Here is a 27,316-nt window from a genome sequence, read left to right as displayed (position 1 = left end):
GAAGCGTACTTAACCTGAAGCGAACTTTCGCAGTGAAAGTAATGGAAAGGGGATTAATCCGTTCCAGACAGGTCCGCGGAGTACTTAAACTGAAAATACTCCAACCGAGGCGTACTTAAACCGAGGTATGATTTACCACCATTTCCCTTAATTCTGGGGCTGGCTGAAGACTGTTACTGGTGGTGCTTACACTGACCCTGCAAACCAAGCTATCACATTTTAGCATTACTGCAAGAACTGGAATGTTTTTCCATAGCAACCTAAGTAATAAATCAATTCTGAAGATAGTGTGGATTCAGACATCATAATGCACCAGGAAGTAGATGGTGTGTGTGTGTGTGTGTGTGTGTGTGTGTGTGTGTGTGTGTTTGCTTGCATGCATGCATGCATGCATGCATGTCAAGGCTCCTAAGTTTCCTTGCAATGAACACTGTTTGAAGCCAAGTGCAAATAGTCTGACGTTCACCTGCCATACAGTTTACCCTCAGTCATGCACAAATTTGTTTACTCCCCCTAAAACAGCTCCTTCCTGTACATGGATTGGCATTTGCCCGCATTATTTCCTCTTGTCTGTACATCTCTCTCACTGTTGTTTCTTTACTGTCCATTTCAGATTGCAACATCCTCGCCCTCAGGGACTCTCAACGTACCAACACAACTCATACAGCACCATGCACACTGGTGGCACAATAGAGTATTATTTAGATTGGTGCAATCAACAGGGTTTGGGGTTCAATCGGAGACACCTGTCTTCAAACCCCCAACTCAGCTACAAAGCTCAATAGATGGTGGTGCTTTAGTTACTCTCAGGCTAGCCTGCCTCACAAGGCAGTTGTGGGGATAAATGGGAAGGTGTGAGGAGTCACAAACCATGTATGCTGTCCTGTGTCCTTGGACAAAGGCCAGGATAAAGATAAATTCCTAAGTATGAAAAGGATAAATTCTTAAATAATGTTAAGTCTTCCAAGTTAACTGTGCTCAAACATGAGCTATGAAATCCATACAATCCTACAATCTGCAACATGACCTAAAAGCTAGAGCTCTCAATTAAGATGAGAATACAGCCTGGCCTTTGGGTTCTTTTGATCCCTGCAAGGCAGAGGGTGGAACACTCCCTACTGTTTTTGAAGATTTAATAGCAAATAAAATCTGCTTTTCATATTAGAAGTCAGAGCCCAGATGACATCAGGGACTTTAAAAGGGCTTGTTCTGATGCCTTCAAAGCTACTGCGCTTAGGGCAGAGTTATAATTAATGGGCCAACATCAGAATGGACAGACAGACAACAAGGGGCATTTTTTCCTTTGCTTTTTGAAGAATCCGGGGATTCTCTTGTAAAGGAAAAAAAATGTTACAAGCTTGTAAAAAAACTTCTTCATTAATAAGAATTAGGAACTCTACTGTTGGCTCTTTGCCTGAAGCTACAGTATCCATTTTCCATGAAGTGATGACAGAACAGAAACAGCTTGCAAACGAATTAACATAGATCAAAAAGAAGAGAGGGAGGGATCACCCCTCCCAGCCTTTCTTAAAGCCACAATGAAGATTTGATATAAAACGAGATTTATTTGTAAGTGTTGAAACACTTACCACTATCATTTTGGAAATGATGTATTTGTTTGTTTATTAGGCTAAGGCTCATCGCCTGATAAAACAACTCTTAGCTGGTCAACTGAGGTTTTTTTGTCAATTGATTTCAGCTATCTGCAAGGATGATTATTATTTACATGCGGATAAAAGCAGCAGCTCTGAAGCAAGAAGCATGCGTTCTCTTTTTAGGTAATGTCCACATGTGCCAGAATAGGGATCATTTCATAAGAGGCACTCCTTAGAAGAGAAAATGCCTTCTTTTAAGTTAGTGTTTGCCACCGGCAGTTTTCAATGAGTACTTGTGAAATTGTATCTATCGGTCCAGCTTCTATCTGATTAATCAGGATTACACACTGAATCAATTAAGAGATTGATTAAAAAACAGTCAGGAAAGTTCAGTCATCATCTGACCTTTTACTCAGTCCTTCCCCTTAAATTATATGTCTTTCTCTCTGTGTGTGTATTCACACACCTTTTTGCAACTCAGGGCTGAACTCCCAAGAGAAACCATTTACACACTAAGTGCAAGAATGGCTTTGTGAAAATCAACAGCAGGTGCAGGGGGGCTATCTGGTCCCACTCCGGATCAACCACAAAAACTCCCTCTCGCCCAGCCCTATGAATCAGTTTGACGATAGGGTACACATACAAACAAAAAAAAACCCACACTCTCAGAAATACTGAGACAGAGGCAGCTCCCTCTGCTCTAATCGCAGTAGTGTGAAGGGAAAGAGAGCTTTCACAGAACAATCATTTACACGATCCGCAAGGTTTTGTGAGTCTGCCCATTCCCCAGTCAAAGGTGCTAGAAACTCCCCAAAACACCCTTTGCTGTCTTCTTTCAGTGAAGACTTGGGTAGAAAAGTACCCAAGAATCGGGAAGTTCTGCCCTCCTTGATTCCGTGTCCCCTCAGTACCTACTATCAGGAGACTGAGAACAGGAAGAAAAAGGTTTCCAAGCACTCCCCAACTGCTCTATAATATGGAAGCAGCAGAAAGCTCACCAGATACAGCTTTGCTGTTGCTTACAACTCTAGGACAAACCCCAATGAATCACAGCATTGCAGCAGGGGATCTGGGGGGAACCTGCGGGAGCTTTCTTTCTTAGGACAGTTTGCACGGCAGAGCACAAAAAGCCTTGTGGGGCTGGATATGTCCCATAGGCTAGAATCTTATCTAGGCAAGAAAGCAACGTTTCAGACATAAACACTACAGCCAGCTGCCTCTGTATTCCTCTAGCGCTGAAGCAGTCAGTATAAGTGACACAAAATCTTATGAATGCAGAAGCTTCAGCACAGAGTCTTCAAAAACCGTTCTCAAATCCTAAACCTTTCTGGAAAGAGCAGCACACTGTGGCTTAAAAGAAGAAGTTGTCAGAAGTGGGTAGAACATATTTCAGGGTCTATCAGTGGATCTGAGTAATTAGCAGGAGACAAGCAAGGACTCAAAATATCAGCTTTTTTTTTTTATCACCAGCATCAACAAAAAGCTTTACTCCCCCTTCTAAATTAGGCTGCTGAGATGAAGAAAGTTGATTGGGGTGAATTAAACTATATGTGGACCTGGGTGTAGTAGGAGTGTGAGCTCAGTTCTGGTACTGAGAACAAATCCCTGGGCTGTGCCTTAATTCTGCAAGCTTGTCCCTACCCCATTATCTTACACATGGCTCCAGTTGGTGAGCTTTCAGGTTCTTAAATAAAAAATAAGTAGATTCTGCAAGTCTGGAATATACTCTCGTCTTTAAAGTTTAAAGGAGAGTCAGAATAGGTTTGCTTTGACAGGTAAGAAGTTGCCTTGCAGTGCTTGGTGGTCATCCAAAGCACATGCGAATCCTAAAAATAGCTTCCTTGCCTGATGCAGATTTTATATGCATACTGGCCAGAACTCCAAATACTGAACCGCACCCACTAACATCCCAGCATATTTGACGCAGAACGATCCAGAGCGTGCAGCTGCTGATACAAGGGTCCCTTAAGAAACATCTGTTAACTTCCTGGCACCATTATCCAGAATTTCTTGTTTATAACTTTATACCCCCCATTAGGGTGTATAAGAATAGCACAAAACCAGTATTACGAAAAGCTAGGGAAGAGCTATAAATATGGACTACATTCATAGGCTTGTTTCATTGCTGGAAACCTCATTATATTATCATCACACGGTATGTACTATTTTTAGGACTACCTAGTGGGTGCAATGCTATACCAAACGTAAAGGGGGGGTGGACGGACTGGTAATGACCAGTACTGCATGGTTGTTGTTGTGGGTTTTTTTTTATTGTAATAGAAAAGTATGTTTTCTGAATCTTCCAGATATAATCAGAATCTGTGTTGCAGCCCGTTCTCTGAAATGAACTTCGGAACTCACCACCTCAAGATAGGAGCGCAGCCTGGATCAGATGCCAAGTCTCACTTAGCACAGTGTGGACAGCGGGTCACTGGGATTAGCCACTAGAGACCAAATTTCAAATCCTCCCACCCAGCTACCAAAAAACAAGTCACATTCCCAGCAAAACCATCCTCACATGACCCTTTTTGAGGATTGATGAGCTATATTAGAACATGCCCTCGGTTCTCTGGGATAAGCCAGAAAATAAACCCTGGTAACAGATTCAAAATTCAACACAGGGCAAAGTGCACAGGCAACTTCACTTAAAAATTTAAAAAATGCATTGTTAGGCATGAAGAACCACCTTGAGCACATGCTGCCTGGACTCTTGCCACATCTGTTGGGACGACTCTCACGCTACAAGACAGTAACATCCCGATTTGTATCTGTAAGCATAAGAACTGAACGTGGAAACTGGCAATACAGCTCCATCAGTAAGGCTTCAAAAAGGACTACATGGGCTGCCCTGTTACACTATAGTTTAAATATCTGATCACTAACACCCTTTCACAAGACTCACAACTTTAAAACCCTATCACTTATCTGAACCATCTGGGTACGTCTGGAAATCTTCCCTCAGTTTTGGATTTTGGTTCTGATGCATCTCTTAAGAACTTTTAAGATACTGACACCATGCCCTCTCTGCAACCTTGAGATGATCAGAAGTTTCAAGCAAAAATCGCAGAGGCCGCACGTAGCTTGAAAGTTACAATGGTCCACTATGTTACAAGGGCCTGAGGGAAAGCCAGTCAATATGTGGCCACAAAGCATCAGAGATAAAGGAAGCTCTGTCGATGTAGGAAACTGTGTTTAAGACTTCCCAGAATGAAATGTGCTAAGTATTCTTAGCAAAATAAAACAATCATTTTTTTAATTTTTTTAAAAAGAACCCAATGGAAACAGAACAAGAGTGTGCTAGAAAACTGGCTTAAGAACAGGAAAAATACTAGTCATAGCTGGAAACTTGTCAAATCTGGAAAGCAACCCAGAGGCCACTTTTGGGTCTTTGTGACAAAAACTTGATTCATTTGCAGATCGTTCAGGTGAGGTGAATAAGGTGACCTTTTGTCACTTGACAAATTAGGAAATGGAATTAACAAGATACTTGTATTAAAGACACACCTTTGAATCCAAGCAGTGCTGGACATTTAACTCAGGAGACAGCTATCAAAGCTCTGCTCCTTGCCACATGTTCTAACCTCCCAGAGAGTAGGAATATGAAGCTGGGTTGTATTAGATGAATGGGTAATACTGGGGATGCAGCAATTGCAACCATTCACACCTTCTGCATGAGAAATCAGATCAAATTCTCAGCTTGAACTTAACCAAGCTAGAAGACCGCCTGAGCTATAGGGCAATGGGACTGTTGAGAGCCATACCTAGGAGGAACATGGCGCTTATGAACTGCAAACTATCCAAGCCTTGCCATGAGTTTAACTGACCTGGTGTTGATGGTCTTTCCAGCATATTCAAATGATGGTAGATAAACGCTTGGCTGTCATGAACCGTGTCCATATCAATCTCTTCTTCTTCCTGAGAGTTTGAGAACTGTGACAATGGAAAAACAAAAAAAACTAAGAGTTAGGGAATGCTAAAGGACACCTCTCTCTCTCTCTCTCTCTCTCTCTCTCTCTCTCTCTCTCTCTCTCTCTCTCTCTCTCTCTCTCTCTATATATATATATATATATATCGCCTCTGAAGCATGAACAAGTTTTACTATAGAAAATTATTCAAAAGAAAATATACATGAAAACACCACCACAGTATATTAACAGCCAGATCCTACCCAGGTTTAGGCACCCCTAGTTAGGCAGAATAAAAACCGAAGAGGAGCAGCTTATGGCATATGGCATTTCTTAAGATGTGATTGCTTAAAAGAACGTAACAGACAATGGGCAGCCAGGCGTGGGATACTCATTCACAACCAGATGGGTGGTTCCCCATCACTGTGACGCAGAGAGAACTGGATTAGCATTCAGACAGACCATTGCCAAATGGCAGGATGTACTTTGTTGCTCTGTCCCGTTTGCAAAGCATGTTCCAAAGGTAAGGGATCCCTCAGCCACAGGGATGGGCTGGCAGGATCAGCAGGTGCTTAAGGGAGAAGCTGACTGGCTACTTCTGCCATTCTCGCCTTTGCACGGAGAGTCCCATCACGGCACGGAAGACTTTTGGTAACTGTCTCTCCAAGACTCTTGGGCCCGAGGAAAGCGCGGTGTAATCTCTCCAACTGCCTATAATTCACTCACTCTTATTTTGAGTTTGACTTTACTGTCTTCATTCTTCTCAAGTATCTGGCCTGGTTCTAGCGGGGACCCAAGAGGCGTGTCGGCCTTCCTCTTCAACCCCTGCTGATGAGGTAGGGCAATAATTGCTGCTTCTTTAGCAAGGTGATCATCGTCCTAAAGAAGCAATTTTAAAAACCCGATTTAAAATCTTTACATCCAAAAAAGAAAAGAAAAATATGTTATAATCACAGGAACATAAACAGCAATAATTACCGTATTTTTCCGTCTATAAGAGGCCCCATGTATAAGACGCCCCCTATTTTGGGGACTCAGAGTTAAGAAAATGGGGGGGGGGTGATGGCCCAGAGTAAAAGACGCCCCCTAATTTTTGACATTGTTTTTAGGGGGAAACCTAGTCTTATTCATAGAAAAATATGGTATTCTTCTGGGAACACGAAAAACAAATCATATAGTATCCTTTGTTGTATCAACAGATGGTGTCACTCCTGAGAACACAGGAGTTCTCATTTCTTATCAAATACAGTGAAAAGGGCTGCCGCCCTCCAGACCTGCCATACAACCAATATGTTTTGAAACAATGATTTATATTTGTTACAGACCGTGGTTTGGGATATTAGATCCCTGCCTGAGCAAGCATAAAGGTAGGTGGGATTGGGTGGGAGGATACAATGGTACCTCGGGTTACAGACGCTTCAGGTTACAGACTCCACTAACCCAGAAATAGTACCTCGGGTTAAGAACTTTGCTTCAGGGTGAGAACAGAAATCACGTGGCGGCGGCACGGTAGCAGCAGGAGGCCCCATTACCTAAAGTGGTACCTCGGGTGAAGAACAGATTCAGGTTAAGAACGGACCTCCAGAACGAATTAAGTTCCTAACCCAAGGTACCACTGTGTTTTTAATGCTGCATTGTGACTTAAAGTAGATAGGTTCAGGCTTGAATACCTTTGCACAATCCAACAAGTAGCATAGCTTTTTTTGAGAGGCGTATTTTATGTAAAAATGTCACTCTAAAAGGCTACAGCCTCACTCTTTTAGGATAACCTCCATCACTCATCTATGAGGCAAAATTCACCCCACAAGCAGACACCACTGAAATGTGTGTCGCTGGCTGAGATGCACTCCCCCCCCCAAAAAAAATCTTACATATTGCAAGAGAGACAGGCATAATTAAACTCTGAGAAATATGAATGAGGAACTGTTCATGGCTTCATGAATAAGTGGGGATGGGGAGGAGGTATATACTACTTCAAGACAAATATTCCCAGCAAGTGGAAGCAGATCAGATCTGCGGTACATGGTCAAGGATAGAAGCGTGAGACTAGGCTAGAGAGCAAGGCCTGAAAACTGATTGCATTGTGTTCAACTCCACTACTGTGAGTTCTGGGGAGGCTGTGAGAGAATAAGGAAATTGCTTACAGTGCTTTGGAAGCCAACTATTTGACCCAGATTGTTTGGATTGTTAGGCGGTTCCGGACCACTTGCCTCCGCCTCAGGAATGATGGTAGGATTCAGCACAGCTTTCTTTTCTTTTAGGTTAAGGACCAGCCCAAGTTCTGGCAGCGGCAAGCAGGAAGGCCTGCTGAGGCCAAACAGCGTGAAGTACAGGTCGACAGCCCCACAGCGCAGCCTCCAGTCGTGGGATGTACCTATGGAGTAAGGGAAAAAAAGCAACCATCTTCTCACACTTTCAGTCTGTGTGCCTTTTAAAGCAGGTTCTACAGCAAACTGTAGGAAACAAAGCAATTCTTCCTGTACCTGCGCACTGCTTTGCATCGACAGGAGCACAACCCCCTAACAGAGACCAATAGGAGATGCCTCATCATTCGGTAATAATAGCATGTATTCTGCTAGCAATTTTCAATCGCCACCACCGCCATTTCAGCAAAGGCAAATCGAGTGTATCGTCATGCCTTCCAGTGGACCAACCTGGGATTTAAAAACTAGGTCAACTCCCAAATAAAGGGAATTGCACGGAGCAGGATGACATAAATCTATATACACGGGCCTACAACAAAATGCAGCGCTTGTTCCAGCACAGTTAGTATCAGGGGAGAAAGGCCTGCCCTGCTGGAGAAGGATAAGCTGAGAAATATTATTAGCAACAACCTACGCCTTGCCAAATTCTATCCTGAGCCAGCTGCTTGTGTTCCATAGTACAAATAGCCATTTATAATTCTGAAGTTGTTAAATCAAGCTGGACCAAGCAACAGTTTCACCACCTGGCTATTCCACAGCTATTCTACAGAAAACACAGTGCATTAAGTTGATAATATCTTTTCCCCCTCCTCAGCAGAGAAGGGTAATGTTTGCCCCGAAAAAATCCCAAATCATCTTTGTGCAAGAGACAGGCTTTTCTGAAAACACCAGGAGCCAGCCCTCATCTTAGGCCAGGCATCCCCAAACTGCGGCCCTCCAGATGTTTTGGCCTACAACTCTCATGATCCCTAGCTAACAGGACCAGTGGTCAGGAAAGATGGGAATTGTAGTCCAAAACATCTGGAGGGCCGAAGTTTGGGGATGCCTGTCTTAGGCCATATTTTCCCCAGCCAACAAGGAAAGAAGATGCTGGACTAGGTGGGCCTTTGCTCTGAACCAGTATTTTTCTGCCATAGAATGGAGTCTTTTTATGTATAAGATCGTCAGTAACACAATAAGCACAATATGGTACTCTCATTAAAACAAAAAACCCTAGTTTCTACTGCCTTCTCATTCCAAATACAGCATTGCCATTAAGCTTGATAAATGTTTTAGTTCCTGTACACAGATGACTTTAATGAGAAACAGTTTTAACAAGTCATAACTGAGTAAGGGACCCAGGTGGCGCTGTGGTTAAACGGCGTTTCCATGTGCTGCTCTGGTTTGCCAGGAGCGGCTTTGTCATGCTGGCCACATGACCTGGAAGCTATACGCCGGCTCCCTCGGCCAATAATGCGAGATGAGCGCGCAACCCCAGAGTCGGTCACGACTGGACCAAATGGTCAGGGGTCCCTTTACCTTTTTTAACTGAGTAGAAATCTGAATTATTACACAGTGGTACCTCTAGTTACGAACTTAATTCGTTCAGGAGGTCCGTTCTTAACCCGAAACTGTTCTTAATTAGAGGTGTGCTTTCACTAATGGGGCCTCTTGCAGCGCTGTGCCACCGGCACACGATTTCCGTACTCATCCTGGGGCAAAGTTCTCAACTCAAGGTAACTCTTCCAGGTTAGCGGAGTTTGTAACCTGAAGCGTTTGTAACAGCTTATGCCAAATATTATGTTAATCTTTAAGGTGCCCCAAGACAAAATGATGCTTTTCTTGTAGGCAGGCAGAGTTGCAGTGCACACTGTCTCTCTCGGCTTGCCAGGAAGACTACGATCAACATCCAGCCACTGTCACTAAAGACTCACCACCGAGCCTCTTCTTTACTTCCTTGAGCCTCCAGTCCCAGTCTCTCTGCACCAGCCTGAAATGCAGCTGTGCTCCCAAAGGGAGCACAAACAGTGAGACTAGCAGTAAAGTCCTCAGTTGTCAGACAGCAAGGCAGGCAGCTGCGGTAGAACTGGGCTGCCCTGGTGCTTACTCTTTCCCTGAACCCAATTCCACTGTGAGCACAACTAAGCCACACAGTCAAGGCTGGTTTGCCACACTATCCCCTATGCCACCTCAGGCTGCCCAGACCAACTAACTGGTCAGAACTGGCAGACGGCCTGCATTTGAACATGCCCATTAGGGCTGGGCGATATCTGGTTTTCAGCATTGCGATATATCACCGGCTAAACATCACAATATACTGATGTATCATGATGTCAGAAATAAGAATGGAGCTATGTAGAGACATTGACTGGCTTCATGGTTTTTCATGAATTGTGTTTTTTGCTGGTGCATGCTCTTGTGATTCGTTGCCCCCCCCCCCCCTGCATGAGGCAGGGGAGAACTGAGCTGGCAGAGTTAACAGGGACTGCAGGAATCAAGAGACACATTGGCTGGCTTCATGGCTTTTCCCACATTGTGATTTTTGCATAGTGCGTGCACACACACACATCATGATTCGTGATACATTGCCAGGTCAAAAATTATGAAACCAACATAATGATATCGACTTCAAACTGCCAAACATATTCACACACACACACACACACCATTTGAGCTGTTTTAGAACAAATGTTTTTGTTAGGACATATGTTTGTTTTCTCTATCATAACTGGCTTGTGTTTTTAAAGGGTAGTTAACACAGAAGGACTATATAACCCCCAAACGGCCTGTAATTTCCAAAATGAAATAAACAAAATAAAATCTCCAGTTGGTAGCGGGTGCCTAATCAGTTTGCGAGCTTCAATGAAAATCAAAAACAATGGTGCTGAGTCTTAAGTCACAGATAACTGGGCAAATGGAAGGTCGCACAATTTGCCAGAAGTGAACAGCAGCTGCACCCCACAAGCTGATCTGTTTACTGCACGGGTAGCTAAAATGGACAGATTTTGATAATCTGAAAGCACATGACTCCAGTAAGTTTACAGAGTAGGCGATTTCCAGAAAGGAAAGAGATGTTAAGTAGCAAACAAAGCAAAAGGCACATGTCTCAAAGAAAACTTAGCAAAGAGGAAAATTACAAGACAAGATTCCCATGGATACAACTGTCACGAGGGCCTGGAGCATATGATACTCAGGGTTGCCTATGGAGATGCAGACCCCTTTGCCCTGATAAGACTTTTCGGAATAGCTGGGAAAACACAATGAAACAAAAGCCCAGTTGATCATGTCATCCAAACTGGAACAAGTCTTACAGGAGATAAGAAACTAGGGATTTCCCCACCCCACCCCACCCCCACTTTATTTCACAAATTATGTCATCACTAAATATACATTGGTTTCTACAGCACCTGGAAAATAACAACATTTTACTAAAGGATTAAGCTGTTCATTTGCAAAGGCAGTTTTCTATCTGAAGAAATGTGCATGCACACGAACGCTTATACCCAGAACAAATTTAGTTGGTCTCTAAGGTGCTACTGGACATTTTTTTAAATTTATTTCGACTGCATCAGACCAACACGGCTACCTACCTGAATCTAGAAACTGGCACTGTTATCTTAACTTAAAAACTGATCAGTGAAGACCTGAACTGCTACTGAAACAAATATTAATTTTTTAAAAAATCCAAAATTAAGTAGAGTTGAATATCATCTCTCATTTTTAAAAAGTTTGGAATTCTCTAGCTTTGGCTTTCTAGAGTCTGGCATTTCACTCTTTCTCTCCAAAAAGCAACAAAAACTTTTGTTCTCTTTTATGAGCTTATGGGCATCAGCAAGTTTCAAATCATTAAACCTGAATGGGTGGGGGGTGGGGGTTTACCCTAACAAATATACTTACTGGCACTCTGAGATTTTTAAATTGCTCTTTAAAGAAAATAAATTTTGAGTAGAGCGTTCACATGATTTGCACAGAGATTTATGCTGTTAACACACACACACCCCCAACAGAGAAGGGAACACATCTCCTATTATGACTCCTTTTGTTACAACAAGGTCAATCAGTTAAAGACTAGCTTTGTACGTTCAATTCTCTCGAGGGGAAAAAAGGGGAACATGAGCTCCCTGGTGGCTAGATGCAAACTGTTTACTTCCTGAGTATGACATCTGGTTAAATCTTTCCAAAAAATTAAGTAGGGCGGGTCCCATTCCCCCCCCCAGGTTGCTTCAGCCGCTAGTGCAGCTGAAAGCTTCCAGGCTCTAAAAATAATGATGCATAGAGAGCACACAGCCATTAATGTCCCCTAGAAGAATACAAATAAAAGTTTGTATGTAAGCACTATAAGCAACATGCCAGATTTTGAAGACAGTCTTGGACAAGGCTGATCTGTTAAACGAAAACAGATTAATAGCAATTGGATGTTGATTCTTGGGTAACTTCCCCCGCCCCCCATGAAGGAATAAGCATTGGGGTGGGAACGTGTAGAACCTATAGGAAAAGGGACATGAATATCCTGCTCAATGACTTTTCCTGCAAAATTCGCATAGATTTAAAGAACTAACGAACGTAAGGTTTTTCTGTATGGCCCAATTCAGATATAACAATGAATCAGAGTTTGTTATAAGCAGCAGCATTGGTACTGAACATCAGATACACAAGACAAACTAGCAACCGGGTACTAAGGCAGGTGGGTTTGGGGAGGCTCTTGCTAAAGTATACAGCATTAGGGTTGATCTAATCCTGACCAAAACGCAAGCCTGGATGTTAGGGAAATGCTCCAATACAATGCAAAATACATAGAAGTTCAAGCTGCATGCCTTAATCTGCAATCCAGTGCAAAATGCCTTGAAGGCATGCAGGATACAGCAACCATGATCGAAACTACCGTACGTAGGTTTGGCTTTGGGGAGTGCCTGTATGGAAAACTGCTTGGGAATCATGCCTTGAGAACTATGTAAGAAAGGCAGAATATAAATGAAGAATAAATTAAATAACCCTGTCTCTAATCAGGGTGACTTATTTTCAAGCAAACATGCATAAAAGCCAGAGTGTTTTGTCCAGAGTGTTTTGTGTTATTAGAATTTTTTAAAAAATGAGTAGCAATAATAATAATAAATAAATAAATTATAACAGTGATAATAATATTTAACCTGAATTCATAAGTTTCCAGAGCTGATCCACCAGCGCTTCATTGCACAAAGGAGATTCCATGTTCTTGGTAAATGGAGGGTTCTTTGTCAACATGTTCAGTATCTTATGTCTAAAAAAAAGGACAGCTGTCAGCTCCTAATCCATATACAATCTGGCCTTCCAGTTATTAGGCTTTGCCTCTTTGCCAAACTTTTTTGGCACCATAGTTTTACATCAGGGTTACAAGGGTTGTACGTAAACTCAAAACATGTCCCCTGGTGCTCGCATCATCTCAGGAAATCAAGATCAATGCCCTTACACAGGATTCTAAAAATGTATCAAACAGCCATTTTTGTCAAAAGGCCTTGGGGCAGTAACAGTCAGTGGAAATAGCAGGAAAAGAAACCAAGAGGGGGGAAACCTGAAAAGAGGCTGCAGTGTTCAAAGTTGTCATTATCTAGGTCACCAGGGGTACTGACTTGTACTGGCAAAGTCTAACTTAAAGCAAACAGGCAAAAAGTTCAACTACAAATGTATCATTTATAATCTTTGTCCCTCAGCTACAAACAAGAAACCAATTTATATATTTTTTGGTATCTAAACATAAGGAAGTCTGGCTCTACTCTCGATACACTGAGCCCCAGTGTGGAATTTTTTTTTTTAAAGAAAGATCCTCCATCTATGGCCAAGAATTGAAAAGTAGATGCAAGGCCTTCATAAAGAAGTATGAACGATTGCAAGGAAAGGCATAAGACCTTCCCCCTTGACCTCTAAGGGCTTTGCCATGTATAGTTCTCATCTCTTAAGGAAGTGGGAGAGTGCTGCCCTCTTGCTTAATAGACACAGATTACCCTCTGCCCCAGAATGCAACCAGTCTCTTGATTCAGGCGGAAACAAAGTGCTAACATTCTGGTGGGAAGGATCGCCATGCTAACCTGTAGCCACTGAGATGTTGTTCCACCGCAACTCTCATCAGTGACACCCAGCACAGCCAATGCTCAGAGATGGTGCAGCTCAACTGAAGTGTCACAAGTGCCTTATATATTTCCAGCTGAGGGTCAATTGTTACCTGAAAACCCCATGCATATTTCTCAGAAGAAAAGCAAGACAGCAATAGGCTATTTTAAATCTTTCCCACCAGAATATACAGCACAAGATCATTTGAAACTTAAATGAAACACCTTTCAAGTTGCCAGCATGGGAAGACTAACCTGACATAAGGCACAGGGTCGTTCTGGACCATATTGAGCAGCCACTGTAACTCCTCGTAACTTCTGTCAACTATGAAGACAAAAATGAATGTCTTTTAAAGTAAGATGCTGGAACTGAAACAACTAGAAGTCAGAAGTTATTAGAAAAAATATCGTCAAAAAGTGGATACATAAAAGCCTTTAAGAAATAGAATGGAACTGATGCATTATAATGTGTCACTATTATAATTTTGGGAGGGTGGGTAGGATGGATGGACTCCACAAATCTTGCTCTTTGTGACACACGAATTCCCATTTTCTCTCAATTCTTCTCTCTTTTATTTGGATGCAGTTGCTTAAACTTCCGGAATTTAACTGTGAAACCTGTCCCCGTCTCCCCATTCTGGGTGCCACACTGTGTACCTGTGCATAACAGCTCATTTGGGATTCTGACTATTCCCTCCTAGCATATATTCTATATATACCGGTACTCCCAAAACTTTGCCTGTACATCTGAGCACAAAACATTTCTCATTGCAAATCAATTGCCTACACACAAAACCCTTCTGCTACAAGATGGCATCACACTAAAGAAACTGAGCAGTCAAACAATTTTTGCCCAGTCCAGACAGTGGTGAGGTTGCCTCATTTCCCAGCTTTTGTTTTGTTTTCAAACTGAATTTCATGGCAGATTGTCTTCCATGGAAGCTCATCAGATTCCTCAATGAGAAGGTCAGTAATGACAAACAAGTTTCCTTGAAAGAGAGCTCACAAAGCACTACTTGTCTGCCCCAAAGATTCAGAGCTTAATGAAGTGGCTGTGGTCTTGGGTGCACAGGTCTAGATATTAAAGGCCAAATAACTGTTCAGCGCAACAACTTTTCTTTACCTTTTGTGTAATCAACAACTGCCTCCAGAGCTGCTATTCGGATATCCACAAAGTGCCCGTATTCCGCATAGGACTTAAAGACAGCAGGATCACTTGGGACATGCCCGTTCTTCTGTAGTATGCGAATGGCATTCAAGCAACTAGGCACATAGAGAAGGGGGAAGGAATAAAAATCTGTTGTAAAACCTGCATTTCCAGTCACTGGAAATAAAAACTTACTTTAGCATTATCACAGCAAGTTGTTGATGAATTTCACAAACTCTGTATTACTCCAAATTCATGTGAATTCTTTCTTTTTTAAGGCGCCTGTTAATTTTTTTAACAAAACATATCATTCTTGACTTCCGAAGAGTTCTAAAGAAACCTGGGCTGAAAGGAGAGTGCTAACAAAGCTATTTTCTTTCTTCTGTTGGATATTTCACCCAACACAACATACACTAGTAGAGAATTTCAAACCTGTAAGAGCAGGGGTAGGGAACCTTTTCCAGCACAAGGGCCACATTCCCTTCTCGGCAATGTTCCAGGGGCCACATGTGCCAGTGATGGGTGGGGGCAGAAGCAAAAGTGAGCGGAGTAAGAAATGTAAATTTTACCTTTGCACAATAGTTTTGTTTCTACACACACCCCTCTATCCAGGCAAACAAAAGGCATTTTATTAAGAGTCAGAGGGAGGATTTCAACATCATGTTCTTCTGATAGTTCTGTCACACAAGCATTTCTGCTTGCAGATGGAATGATCCCCCCTCCCTTCTCCCTGCATGCTGTTCTGAGGATTCAGAGGGGATTTGGGGGAGGCATGGCAGGGGGAGCCCCGTTGCACTAGCAGGAGCCCTTGAACTGGCTTCTGTGAATGCAATGGGTTCACAAGTGAATCTGGCCCAGAGGGCACACTTCAGTCAGACAGACAAAAATGTTTAAGGAGCTGTTTGTAAAGTAAGATGCATACACCGGCTACAGGTAATGAATCATACATCTATGATGTTACAGTAAACCTAACATGCCTCACTTTATCATGTCTGAATGATACAAGACTGTCTTGGCTTATTTGTTGTTGCTGGCATCCTTCTGTAACGAGAGACAATGGAGTGTGCCGTCGGGGGTGAAGTCAAACCACTGTGTTAGCGACACCAAAGTGGCGTCCCTAAGGAGCAAGCCTGGGCAGTGTGTACGGAAGTCCTGGGCTGCCCAGACGACTCTTGGCCTTGCTGATACTTCTCCTAGATGGGCTACCTTCCCAGGTTGATGAGCCCCATCTGCTCCCATTATCTGCATTTTCTTTATAAAAGCCCAATAAGAAGTTATACAATAAAGGAGGGTACAAAGCAAGGCTGGTGAGTGGCATGGATTGGGTGGGAATCCCGAGGGTCAAGTAGAGAGGCCTGGAGGGACATATTTTGTCCCCAGGCCTGAGTTCCCCCATTCCTGCATAAGACGCCAAGATTAGCAGGTAAGTAAGACGACAGTCCAGATATGTTATCAGAAAAATCCAGTCCCTTGCAGCAGCCTTCCCAAGTGCATGTCTACTTGTTTAGGATTCTCCTACTGCTGACCAGCATCAACCCTCTCTGGAGATCTGTGCTCATGAGGGGGCTGAACATGTGCGCATTTGCCTTGCGCATAGACATGTGATATGCAAAACACACTTAACTCAGTGTTATGCCTCCATAAACACTAGATTCTATCTTCCCTTTGTTGCATAATATCAAAAGAAAAGGAGAAAGCTGTGGTTTCAAGTCCTACAAACATCTTTGCACAATTTACAAAATGACTTTCTTGGCACCCGTTAAAACTCCCCCGTCTCTCTCCCTTGTGTGCTTATTGATCATAGTGAGAATATTATGAAGAGCTACATTGTGCAAGAACAGAACGAGTGCATCAGGATCAAGAGCAAAGTAAGAATTAGTGAAAAAAGATGGGAGTGTACTGTGCTTTTAGATTTGTATTTGCAGGAATTAAATACATATTTTTTTTTTTTAAAAAAAACCCATACCTGACCGTAATGGTGTGCCTATAGCTGGGCAGTAGCTTTTCCATGTTTAAGAACCTGGTAATTTCCTCAAGAATGAGGCGCACATCAGGATTTAAGTTATCGAGTGTCCGGGCTTCATTGTTCACACTGACGGCAGGAGTTACAGAGTTTGCTAGTGCATCTATCAGCTCTGCGCGGTAATAGTTGTCCGAAAACTAAAGCCAAAGACCAAAATATGAGATAGCAAGCATCACCAAAAAATAAATAAAATTGAGAAGAGGAGCACTGCTCTTTTAGACAAACTCAAGTCTAAAAATGAATGGAAGAGGGTAAGAGTATTCCACATCACAACATTTAGCTGTTCCTATTACAAGCCATTTTGTCTTAAAGTAGTTCTCTGCACATCAAAAACGCAGGATCATGGATAGAAAACTGCAATGTTTTGAGACAACTTTTTTTACCTTGTTTTTTCTATTGTCGTTGTACTTGATTAGATCTAAAATGAACGTCAAAACCTCTTTAGGACATAGATTATGGACATCTCTCAGCAAGGCCATTGCGACAGGCATCGTCTGCAAAAAAAAAAAAAAAAAGTACCAAGATTAAACAAGCGACTGCTTTCGTTTAAATATTAAATCAGAAACGACAGCTTTTGCTTTGCCATATGATGTTCTGCAGTCCGTATTTCCTCCACCCCATAATTCAGGAGGTAGAAGCATGAATATCAACATAAGAACATGCTAGGTAGCTGTTAATAAAACCCAGTTTGTGAAATTATCAGGTGCTTTTTATAGTCATTTGGGCAGGTGGTCATCACAATAATCACAGCAATGAACTCCCTTAACTTGTGTGTTATTGAAAAGGTGGAATTCCTTTCGTCAGTCCTGAACCTCTCTCTGTATTCAGCTCTAATCATTTCACAAATAGAAAGGATATTGCCTTCTATTCAATATTCTGCACACATAATTTTATAAGTCTCTCCCCCCCCCTAAAAAAACCCTGATTTCTTTAGCTTTTCTTCGTAGGGAAAATACTTCTGTACTTTTTTCCCTTTCATTTTTTTGAGGTGGATGGGACTTAGGACACCTGCCTCCAAAAGATTGCTGCCACACTTCAGGCGAATACATCCAATACAACCATTTCTCTTTTGCATCCACCTCTGTAGACCAGCCTTCAAGAAGCTGTAAGAGAAGCTGCTACGTTTAGAAAAGGCTAAATTAGACAGCAATTGGCCTTTTACCTTCTGCAGAAAGTAGCTCTGGTAGTTCATGAAGTTATTGGTTTTCACAATGTTTGGGCAACTTTTACAACAGAACATCCGGGTGAAGAGCGACTTCATGGCTGGTGGTCCTGTCCATGTGCTCACCATGAAATTTGCAATCTGTATAATTAGGGAGCAAGCAAGAGAGAAGCTACATTACTAGCAACGCTTCAAGGTTTGATCTATTGCTCTCTCCCAAACCCCGACTCCTCTCTTTCTTACTTTTATTTCCAAAGGACTGGGGAGAAGAGAAAGCTGTAGTAAGTGAACAAGATCTGGAACTGTTTAACAGATAGAAACTTTAAATCAGCATCTCCCCCCCCCAAAAAAACCCCTTTCCTATCCCTGAGTTGCCTCTTAAAGTGTTTTTGTGGAATCACTGCATTGCAGAAGATACTGAATCCTATCTTAGGACCTGGATCCCCAATGCCATCAGACAATCCCAAAATATCTACCCAGCTCCCCTGCTCCTTGTCTTTAAAAAAAATGAAAGGGTGGGGGAGTTGTTTAGGTTTTTTTTTTTGAGGGGTGCCTGTTTTTTCTCCTATGTTTTGGGACATATGTAGGTATTTTGCCTGTTTTTTGTTGGGGGGAATGGTTCTGAGCAAAACTTGTATTCTTCTGTGTATTTTGTGGTACACATGAGACTTTCTTAGATTTCTAAATGGACTCCTAGGCCCAAAGGGTTGGGAATCCCTGTCCCAGGACATGCAATCAATGGTGTGTAGGGTAAAAGCCGTGTTTCTGTGCCCTAGAATACAACCAATGTCATCATACAGCTGGGCAGAGCAAGGAAAGGTTTCCAACAGGCAGTAACAGCTGTCAGGCAGCTTCCTTGCAAGGAACGATGATGAGCTTGCAAGGAATCCCGCGGTTCGAACACAGTTTGAAAACCAAAATATACTACCTAAAACCAGACAGTCTCTCACCACCATTGCTTCTATAAATTGGAACTATAGTATATGGAAACAGTTTTTACAGGTCATCTGCAACTAATTATCTTCCCACAATCGCGACCTGGTTTTAATTGTCTTCCTCCCATTTACATTTCAGACAGACTCCCCCACCCCAGTTACTAAAGCCACATATTCAGTCTCTGCAGAAGACAGTCATGGAAGTAGCCTGAGCGCTACCACTTTCCTCAATTTACCATGCCAATAACCTCAATGCAGATTTCAAACATGCCTTGGCCGCCCTGGGAGTACGAGACCACCCGAAGAGAAACAGACAATTCTGAACCCTGTCTAGCTTTTAAGATACGGTTGGACAGCTGAAATCAAGTTAACAATCAGTATACTGGGGAAAAGTTCGCCCAGCTCCCCCAATGCACAAGCCTATTTTGCTCTAGCTAGCTTTCTCATCAGTTTTTGATACAATGAACCACGGTATCCTCGTGGACCATCTATAGGAGATGGGTTTCAAGGGTTCTGCAGGGGTTATGGCTAATCTCCAGGGATGGTTCCTGAAGGTAGCGTTGGAGCACTGCTTCTCAGCCCCACTTTGAGCGGGTTTTAGACCTAGCAGGTCCATGTTGGATCACTGCCTAATGCTACAACACCTTATAGATAAATGTAACTCAGGAGGGCAGGCCTCACTATATGCAGCCTTTGTTGATCTAAAAGCAGCCTTTGACTCAGCAGTACGGATGTATGTATATATTTCAATTTTAACTCATGAGCTCCCAGTACGTTTCTGAGAACAATTCAAAGTGTTGGTGTTGACCTGTAAAGCCCTAAACGGCCCAGTATACCTGAAGGAGCATCTCCACCCCCATTGTTCTGCCCGGACACTGAGATCCAGCGCCGAGGGCCTTCTGGCGGTTCCCTCGCTGCGAGAAACAAAGCTACAGGGAACCATGCAGAGGGCCTTCTCGGTAGTGGCACCCGCCCTGTGGAATGCCCTCCCATCAGATGTCAAAGAGATAATTTAGAAGACATCTGAAGGCAGCCGTGTTCAGGGAAGTTTTTAATGTGCAACATGTTCAGAGTGGCTGAGGAAACCCAGCCAGATGGGCGGGGTACAAATATATTATTATTATTATTATTATTATTATTATTATTATTATTATTATTGCAATCTACTCTAATTGTATATTTTATCTTTATGAATGCTGTCACTATTGTGTTATGCAAGCTGGTCTTTGACCATAATAAATTATTATAACAGCAACACAAAACCATTAGGAGCAGTCATTCGGAGATTGAGCAAGGTTTCATCAGCATGCTAATGATATTTCTCTACAAGATCTGAGAAGGCCCTGGGTGCAGTAGTGAGCTGGATGAGGACTAATGAATTGAGTATGAATCCTGGCAAGATGGAGGCTCTGTGGGCGAGTGGATCCGACAACCAAGGAGGCCAGCAGATTGTTAAGGTTGAAGTGAAAAATTTCACCACTCCCCTAGATTTCTAAGGCGCCAAAAAAAACCCTAACATACACTTTGGCTGTCTTTTAAAATGTTAAAACAGCAAACTTCCTTTAGTCCTGAGGATTAATGCAAAAATAAAACTGTTGGTTCAAATGTCTGGTCTCTGCTCCAACAATTGTTATGAAACGTTTTTCTAGTTTCCATTTACAGACAAAAACCTATGTTGCTTTGTTTTGACATCAGTCACTTAAAAGCACTTGATAAATATTTCCATAAGGCTGGACCCCAGACCAGTTTAGGAGATGCGGTTGAGTTTCAATGCTTACTCAACTGTTAATATGTGAAAATATTTAAAAGTATTTGGCAAAACCACTTAAAACTAGAAAAGACACATTCACCAAACCTCATAGAAATTGCACCCATTTAGCCTGCCCATACCCTTGACAGTGAACATAAAGCCTGGTACATTTGCCACTCTATTCAATATGACAATGCAACAACTGGACAGATCGGGGGCGGGAAGCACTGTGTGGTCACACAGTTTCACAAACATGGGGAAGGAATTGCTACACAGGTAAATAAGTATAGGAACTCGAGCCCATGGGAGGAGCTAGAGCTTTTTTTGGATAAGGCAAGTCCTCTTTGCTACAGGAACACCCTATAGTTTTCAAGTAACCAGGAACGGAAAACTGTATGTGCATTTTTCTCCTACTGTTCAAGTTTAGATTCTCTGCGACCTGCCCAATTTACATGTCGCAAATGCTGCTGCTGTGCAGATTTCAAGAACCTGTGATTGCATCTGACCAAATTATCTCATGAAGTTTATCCGGCATGGCCCATTCCTACCTTTGCAAGACAGAAGCACGCCATTATCCTCACTCGGTAGAAGCATTGTTCTTGTTCAAGTATATCAGTCAGCGCAAGTCGTGAAGCTGGAGTAGGGAACTTCTGGAGGGCCAAAATGGATTCTTCCTGTGCAACCACATCTCTCTCGTATCGGAGCTGGTACTGCCACATGAAGTCAGCCTGTTCGAATTCTACCTTCCTCAGTACAGACATATCCGGGTCTATTCTGATCCAGAGTAAGGGAGAATCAGCACTGAAAGAGATGACCAGATTTGGTACTAGCACTTAAAATACAGCAAATGTATGCAGACATTTTAATATGGGACTGCTAAAACACGGCACCTTAAAAAAAAATGACTCTTGTTTACTCCTTTTTGAACAAGACCAACAGTTCTCGGTTAAAACTGTCTGAAAAATCATGCAGCTGCTTACAAACCGAGATTATCAATCTGAACAAGCTTGATGACAGCTTTGCACTTCATTAATTTCCCAGTGGAAGGGGCTTCAGCGTAGAAACAATGAACCACCGGCATCTCTGAAATTAAAATCTTTCCCTGGTTTCCCTGCCTCCACTGCCAATTGCTGCACTTCAAGAACATGCCCTACAATCCCCTGCATGTTCAGCACTGTCATAAAGACTCTGTTGCTCATATGGACAGTGTAGGAAGAAAGGCAGCATCTCCTAACAGGACAGATACATTCTGCATTCATAGTGCTTCTATTGCAACTGGGGCCAGTATCATTCTCTGTGTGTGGTACAATCCTATATAAGAGCTTCAGGGAAAGGAACAGCCACACTTTGCTTCCATAAATTAACTTACTCCATGGCAGAAAGATCCATGTCAACTTCCTCCCCATTCATCAGAGGAATCTTTTTCTTCTTATTTCTGAATTTCAAAAAAAAGATGTATATTAAAATCATTATCTCTTTTTCTTATTCTGCAAAAATATATTAAATAATGTTTAAAATACAAGGCCGCTAAGGAAATCCTTGATGATGATATGATGAACAACTATCTTCATTTAATCATATGAACTGTCCCCAAATATTTTGCCCATCCCCATTTCAGAGGTTTATCCTTTTTCTAAGCTTCATACTTTCTACGAACTGGAGACAGAAGTCATAATAGTGCATCCTGAATACCACCTTTTTTTGGGGGGGGGGATAATACTTACCTTTTTATATTTTTCAGTCACCAAGGGGAATCTATCACTAGAGTGGTTGAACAGTAGCAGAATGGTAGATTATTACAACACACCTTTATCCCTGAAGTAAGGACTCAAGGTCATATTAGTGACTACGGGTTGTATCCAGCTCTGTTGCTGGGATCACAAAGCAGATTTCCACCCACACGATGAAACTTCCCCTCCTCTCCTCCACCGCCCCCTGCCCTGCATATCCTGCAAATCTGCTCTGGAGAATTGGGGGGGGGGGTTTGCTCTGGAGCAGACTTTGGGGGTACACAGGGAAAGGAAGGAAGAAGTCCCATGTTGCACTGGATACAACCTTCAGATCGTCTTACAAATATGACTCTTGCATTACAACAGTGGCCAAAACAACTTATTACCCCCAACCTGTCGGTGTAACTTTAGAAGCCACGATCCACGTGGGAAGGAACCCACAGAGCATTACCTATTTCTGGAGAATGAAACTGGCCCTGGGAGGAGCCAGAGGGTGGGTTCTTCCCATAGGGCCTAAGGACCCCCCCCCCCCCGCGGTGGCCTGGGCAGGTGTGGCACAGCAGCAGCTACCATGCTGCTGACGTTAACAAGAGGAGTAAGCCAGAGAATAGGAAAAACAAGAAAGCAGTAGTTATTTCAGGTGTATGTTTCGCAGGGGAAGTAGCCTTCAAATAGTCTAAACCCTACCGTCTGCTTTTCGAGTGGCAGGGTATGTCGTGTTTAAGGCTGTTTTCTTCTATCTGAAGCGTGTGGTTGAAAGATCCATCGAGCTCTTGCACAGTCACTTTCAAGGGGCCCTTGGGGGGGAAATGTATTGTATTACCAGAACAAATGTTTAAAAAGGCTGACAGTAGCAATGATTTAACCTGAAGGAGCATCTCCACTCCCACTGTTCAGCCCGGACACTGTGGTCCAGCCTCTACAATTCTATGAAAGTAGGTTTCTAGATCTCAAAGAGTATGTTTGCCATCTCATTTTAAAACATATTTCTGTAGGGAACAATAGGAAACAAGTCAGGAGTTCACTGAATATTGTGTCTAAATGCCAGTTGAATCAAGGTTTGCTTTAGATCAGGCATAGGCAACTTTGGCTCTCCAGATGTTTTAGAACTACAACTCCCATGATCCCTGACCACTGGCCCTGTTAGCTAGGGATCATGGGAGCTGTAGTTCCAAAACATCTGGAGAGCCAAGGTTGCCTATGCCTGCTTTAGATGAACACTGCAAATGAGTAAGTTAAAAGCCTCACTATAATTTACATTGATTCACAATAATCTAATAATAAACATGATGCCCAGCTACAGAAATTACATGCAAATTTCTGTATTCAAAGTAAGCATAGGCAACTATCTTTCTACCAGATATGGTTCAGAGCTCCAAGCAAGTTGCCCACCAAAGGTTGATAGTACAAATATGTACAGTAAAAAGGTGAAAGTTACAGAAAATATGTAGCAATTTTGACAAATTTCAGGAAAAAGAGAAAAACAAACTCACCACATATTTCTGTGTCCCAGGAGATGTATAGTCTTGCTTTATTTCTAACTCTAGTACATTTCGTTTTCTATTAAATGCAAAGCTGCCATAAAACTTTACCACACCACTCTGATCTCTATGAGACTGAATAGGATAATAACAGATAGGTTTACAAATATGCAAAAACTAAGTTCCTCAAGTTTACAGAATTGCAACAGTACATCCAAAACAAGCACAGCAGTCTTGCTTCAATCAGGCTTGTGACGGAAATTCTGATGGACTGTGTCCATAATTTGCAATTTGATGTTTAACATAAACATCAGATTTTGAAAATACTGCACAATTCCTTCAATTCCTACCCTAATGGCGAAAAGGAGCTCATTCAACTTCAGAGCTTTCCCTCCCTTTATGCATTTCGAAGCTCATAGCTGGCTGCTCTTGCGTGAAAGCTCTGATTCGTAAGTCTCACGACTTGTTCATTATTGGGAGGTGTGCATAGGGGAATGCTGAACTTCCACCCCGTGTCACATAATACGATACACAGTGGGAGCCATTCAGAGTCAGGTGAGTCATCACAAATTAGGGATGGGAAAGCATGTGTGGAACCGGTCCTTAGTATCCTCCTCCAGACTTTCACTACAGCCCTAAACCGTGTGTTCAAAATAACACGTAGAAGCCAGGGAAAGGAAGTGGATGTGTGTTTTCCCACACTGAGCAGAAAGTTGTGAAAGGGACTCATTTCATAAAATGTATGAATCGCTTGACTGGTTAAGCACATCTGGCTGAACACACAAGGCTCCCTGCAACCAGGACCCCTGTATTATCAGAGTAAAGGCTTGTAGCACAATCTACACAAAAAAAATGCTTACAAGCCCCTTTCAAACCTGCTTGCTGAACATGGGAAGGTTGGGGGGCACAGACTGACCCTGGGGGCAGCAGGAGCAGGTTATACATGTGTCTGCTCTCCCTTCCCCACCTGAAGCCTTGACACATTCTTGTATTTTGAAGAAATTCCATGGCGTTTTCATTAATTAGGGTTTTATGTATCTCACCAGGACTTAAATTTAAAGCATTTGGTCTAACACAAAAAGAAGAGGGCATTTTAGTAGCAAAAGAGTGATTTTGTGAAAGTCAAATAATGAACATTTGGAAGCAAAAGCTTTGCTTTGATTAGCAAAGCCTTCAATGTATCCTAACTCCTAAAAGGGAATCATGAATCCATACTACTGAACTGCTTATTTGTGTCAAGAATACACAGAGGAATTATACCAGAAAGATATGGAGGTCTCGTACACCCCAGGTAGCGTTTCTGCTGACCTTGAGCCAGACAACCTGAAGAGTGAAGTCAAATGGGCCTTAGAAAGAACTGCTAATAACAAGGCCAGAGGAAGTGATGATATTCCAGCTGAACTATTTAAAATTTTAAAAGATGATGCTGTTAAGGTGCTACACTCAATATTCCCGCAAGTTTGGAAAACTCAGCAGTGGCCAGAGGATTGGAGATCAGTCTACATCCCAATCCCAAAGAAGGGCAATGCCAAAGAATGCTCCAACTACCGCACAATTGCGCTCATTTCACACGCTAGCAAGCTTATGCATAAAATTCTACAAGGCAGGCTTAAGCAGTATGTGGACCGAGAACTCCCAAGTGCAAGCTGGATTTCGAAGGGGCAGAGGAACCAGAGACCAAATAGCAAACATGCACTGGATTATGGAGAAAGCTAGAGAGTTCCAGAAAAACATCTACTTCTGCTTCATTGACTACGCAAAAGCAAAGTATGGCAAGTTCTTAAAGAAATGGGAGTGCCTGATCACCTCATCTGTCTCCTGAGAAATCTCTATGTGGGACAAGAAGCTACAGTTAGAACTAGATATGGAATAACTTATTGGTTCAAAACTGGGAAAGGAGTATGACAAGGTTGTATATTGTCTCCCTGCTTATTTAACTTGTATGCAGAATTCATCATGCAAAAGGCTGGACTGGATGGATCCCAACCGAGAATTAAGTTTGCTGGAAGAAATATCAACAATCTCAGATATGCTGATGACACAACCTTGATGCCAGAAAGTGAGAAGGAATTAAAGAACCTTTTAATGAGGGTGAAAGAGGAGAGCGCAAAATATGGTGTGAAGCTCAACATCAAAAAAACCAAGATCATGGCCACTGGTCCCATCACCTCCTGGCAAATAGAAGGGGAAGAAATGGAGGCAGTCAGAGATTTTACTTTCTTGGGCTCCATGATCACTGCAGATGGTGACAGCCGTCATGAAATTTAAAAAATGCCTGCTTCTTGGGAGAAAAGCAATTACAAACCTAGACAGCAACTTAAAAAGCAGAGACATCACCGTGCCGACAAAGGTCCATATAGTTCAAGCTATGGTTTTCCCAGCAGTGATGTATAGAAGTGAGAGCTGGACCATAAAGAAGGCTGATCGCCAAAGAATTGATGCTTTTGAATTATGGTGCTAGAGGAAACTCTTGAGAGTCCCATGGACTGCAAGAAGATCAAACCTATCCATTCTGAAGGAAATCAGCCCTGAGTGCTCACTGGAAGGACAGATCCTGAAGCTGAGGCTCCAATACTGAAGCTGAGGCCACCTCATGAGAAGAGAAGACTCCCTGGAAAAGACCCTGATGTTGGGAAAGATTGAGGGCACAAGGAGAAGGGGACGACAGAGGATGAGATGGTTGGACAGTGTTCTCGAAGCTACGAACATGAGTTTGACCAAACTGCGGGAGGCAGTGGAAGACAGGAGTGTCTGGCATACTCTGGTCCATGGGGTCACGAAAAGTCGGACACGACTAAACATCTAAACAACAACAAAATTTACTACAAAAGACTCCCTTTTCCAGGGTGCCTCTGTCCACCATACAGGACTTTGTGGAAACTTGGAAACTGACTTCAGGATGCACAATTCTCCTTGTGAAAAAAAATCTACTTCCATATACAAAGTGTGTGAGAATAGTAGGTGAAATCCACAGTTCCGAATGAGCCATTATAGGAATACCAGACACTGATTGCATTTGTTTCTGTGAATTTCACTCCGTACAAGTCTATTTTGCCTTTATCAAGGTGGACTGAAATATTATTGAAAGCACCAGATCAGTATTGCCAGGCAGCTCTGCAACTGCCAACTGAGTTCCGCACCAGCCAATCTCTCTGCTATTCATTTGGGTGATTTAAACTACTTGTACATAGTCGCAAGAGTTTTGGTGCCAGGGTGAAATTTTTGGAATTCACTTCTGAGAATGCACCAGACTGTGGCATTTTCCATATCTGCCTTAAGAATGTTTTTGAAAATCCTCTGGATCCTTGCTGTGGAGCTTGGC

At 42.5% G+C, this 27,316-nt stretch overlaps 1 protein-coding gene across 2 annotated transcripts in view; it reads right to left on the bottom strand.

The window, feature by feature from the left end:
- Nucleotides 1-27,316, bottom strand: part of TAF2 (TATA-box binding protein associated factor 2) — a 56,777-nt gene that overhangs the window by 8,055 nt on the left and 21,406 nt on the right. The window contains exons 13-25 of one of the 2 annotated variants that reach the window (XM_035125036.2): nt 24,007-24,121; nt 23,201-23,310; nt 22,153-22,218; nt 21,332-21,584; nt 18,099-18,239; nt 17,320-17,430; nt 16,880-17,073; nt 14,890-15,029; nt 14,022-14,091; nt 12,831-12,940; nt 7,645-7,874; nt 6,227-6,379; nt 5,420-5,525 (exon numbers count right to left, since the gene is read on the bottom strand). In XM_035125036.2, coding sequence (XP_034980927.1) covers nt 5,420-5,525; nt 6,227-6,379; nt 7,645-7,874; nt 12,831-12,940; nt 14,022-14,091; nt 14,890-15,029; nt 16,880-17,073; nt 17,320-17,430; nt 18,099-18,239; nt 21,332-21,584; nt 22,153-22,218; nt 23,201-23,310; nt 24,007-24,121 — 1,799 coding nt within the window. The remainder of the gene's footprint in view (nt 1-5,419; nt 5,526-6,226; nt 6,380-7,644; nt 7,875-12,830; nt 12,941-14,021; nt 14,092-14,889; nt 15,030-16,879; nt 17,074-17,319; nt 17,431-18,098; nt 18,240-21,331; nt 21,585-22,152; nt 22,219-23,200; nt 23,311-24,006; nt 24,122-27,316) is intronic. The other variant, XM_035125037.2, reaches the window with a different exon arrangement.

This window comes from Zootoca vivipara, chromosome 8 (assembly GCF_963506605.1).
Source record: "Zootoca vivipara chromosome 8, rZooViv1.1, whole genome shotgun sequence".
NCBI lineage: Eukaryota > Metazoa > Chordata > Lepidosauria > Squamata > Lacertidae > Zootoca > Zootoca vivipara.
The sequence above is the reverse complement of the archived record's forward strand: the minus strand, read 5'-3'. Positions and strand labels throughout refer to the sequence as shown.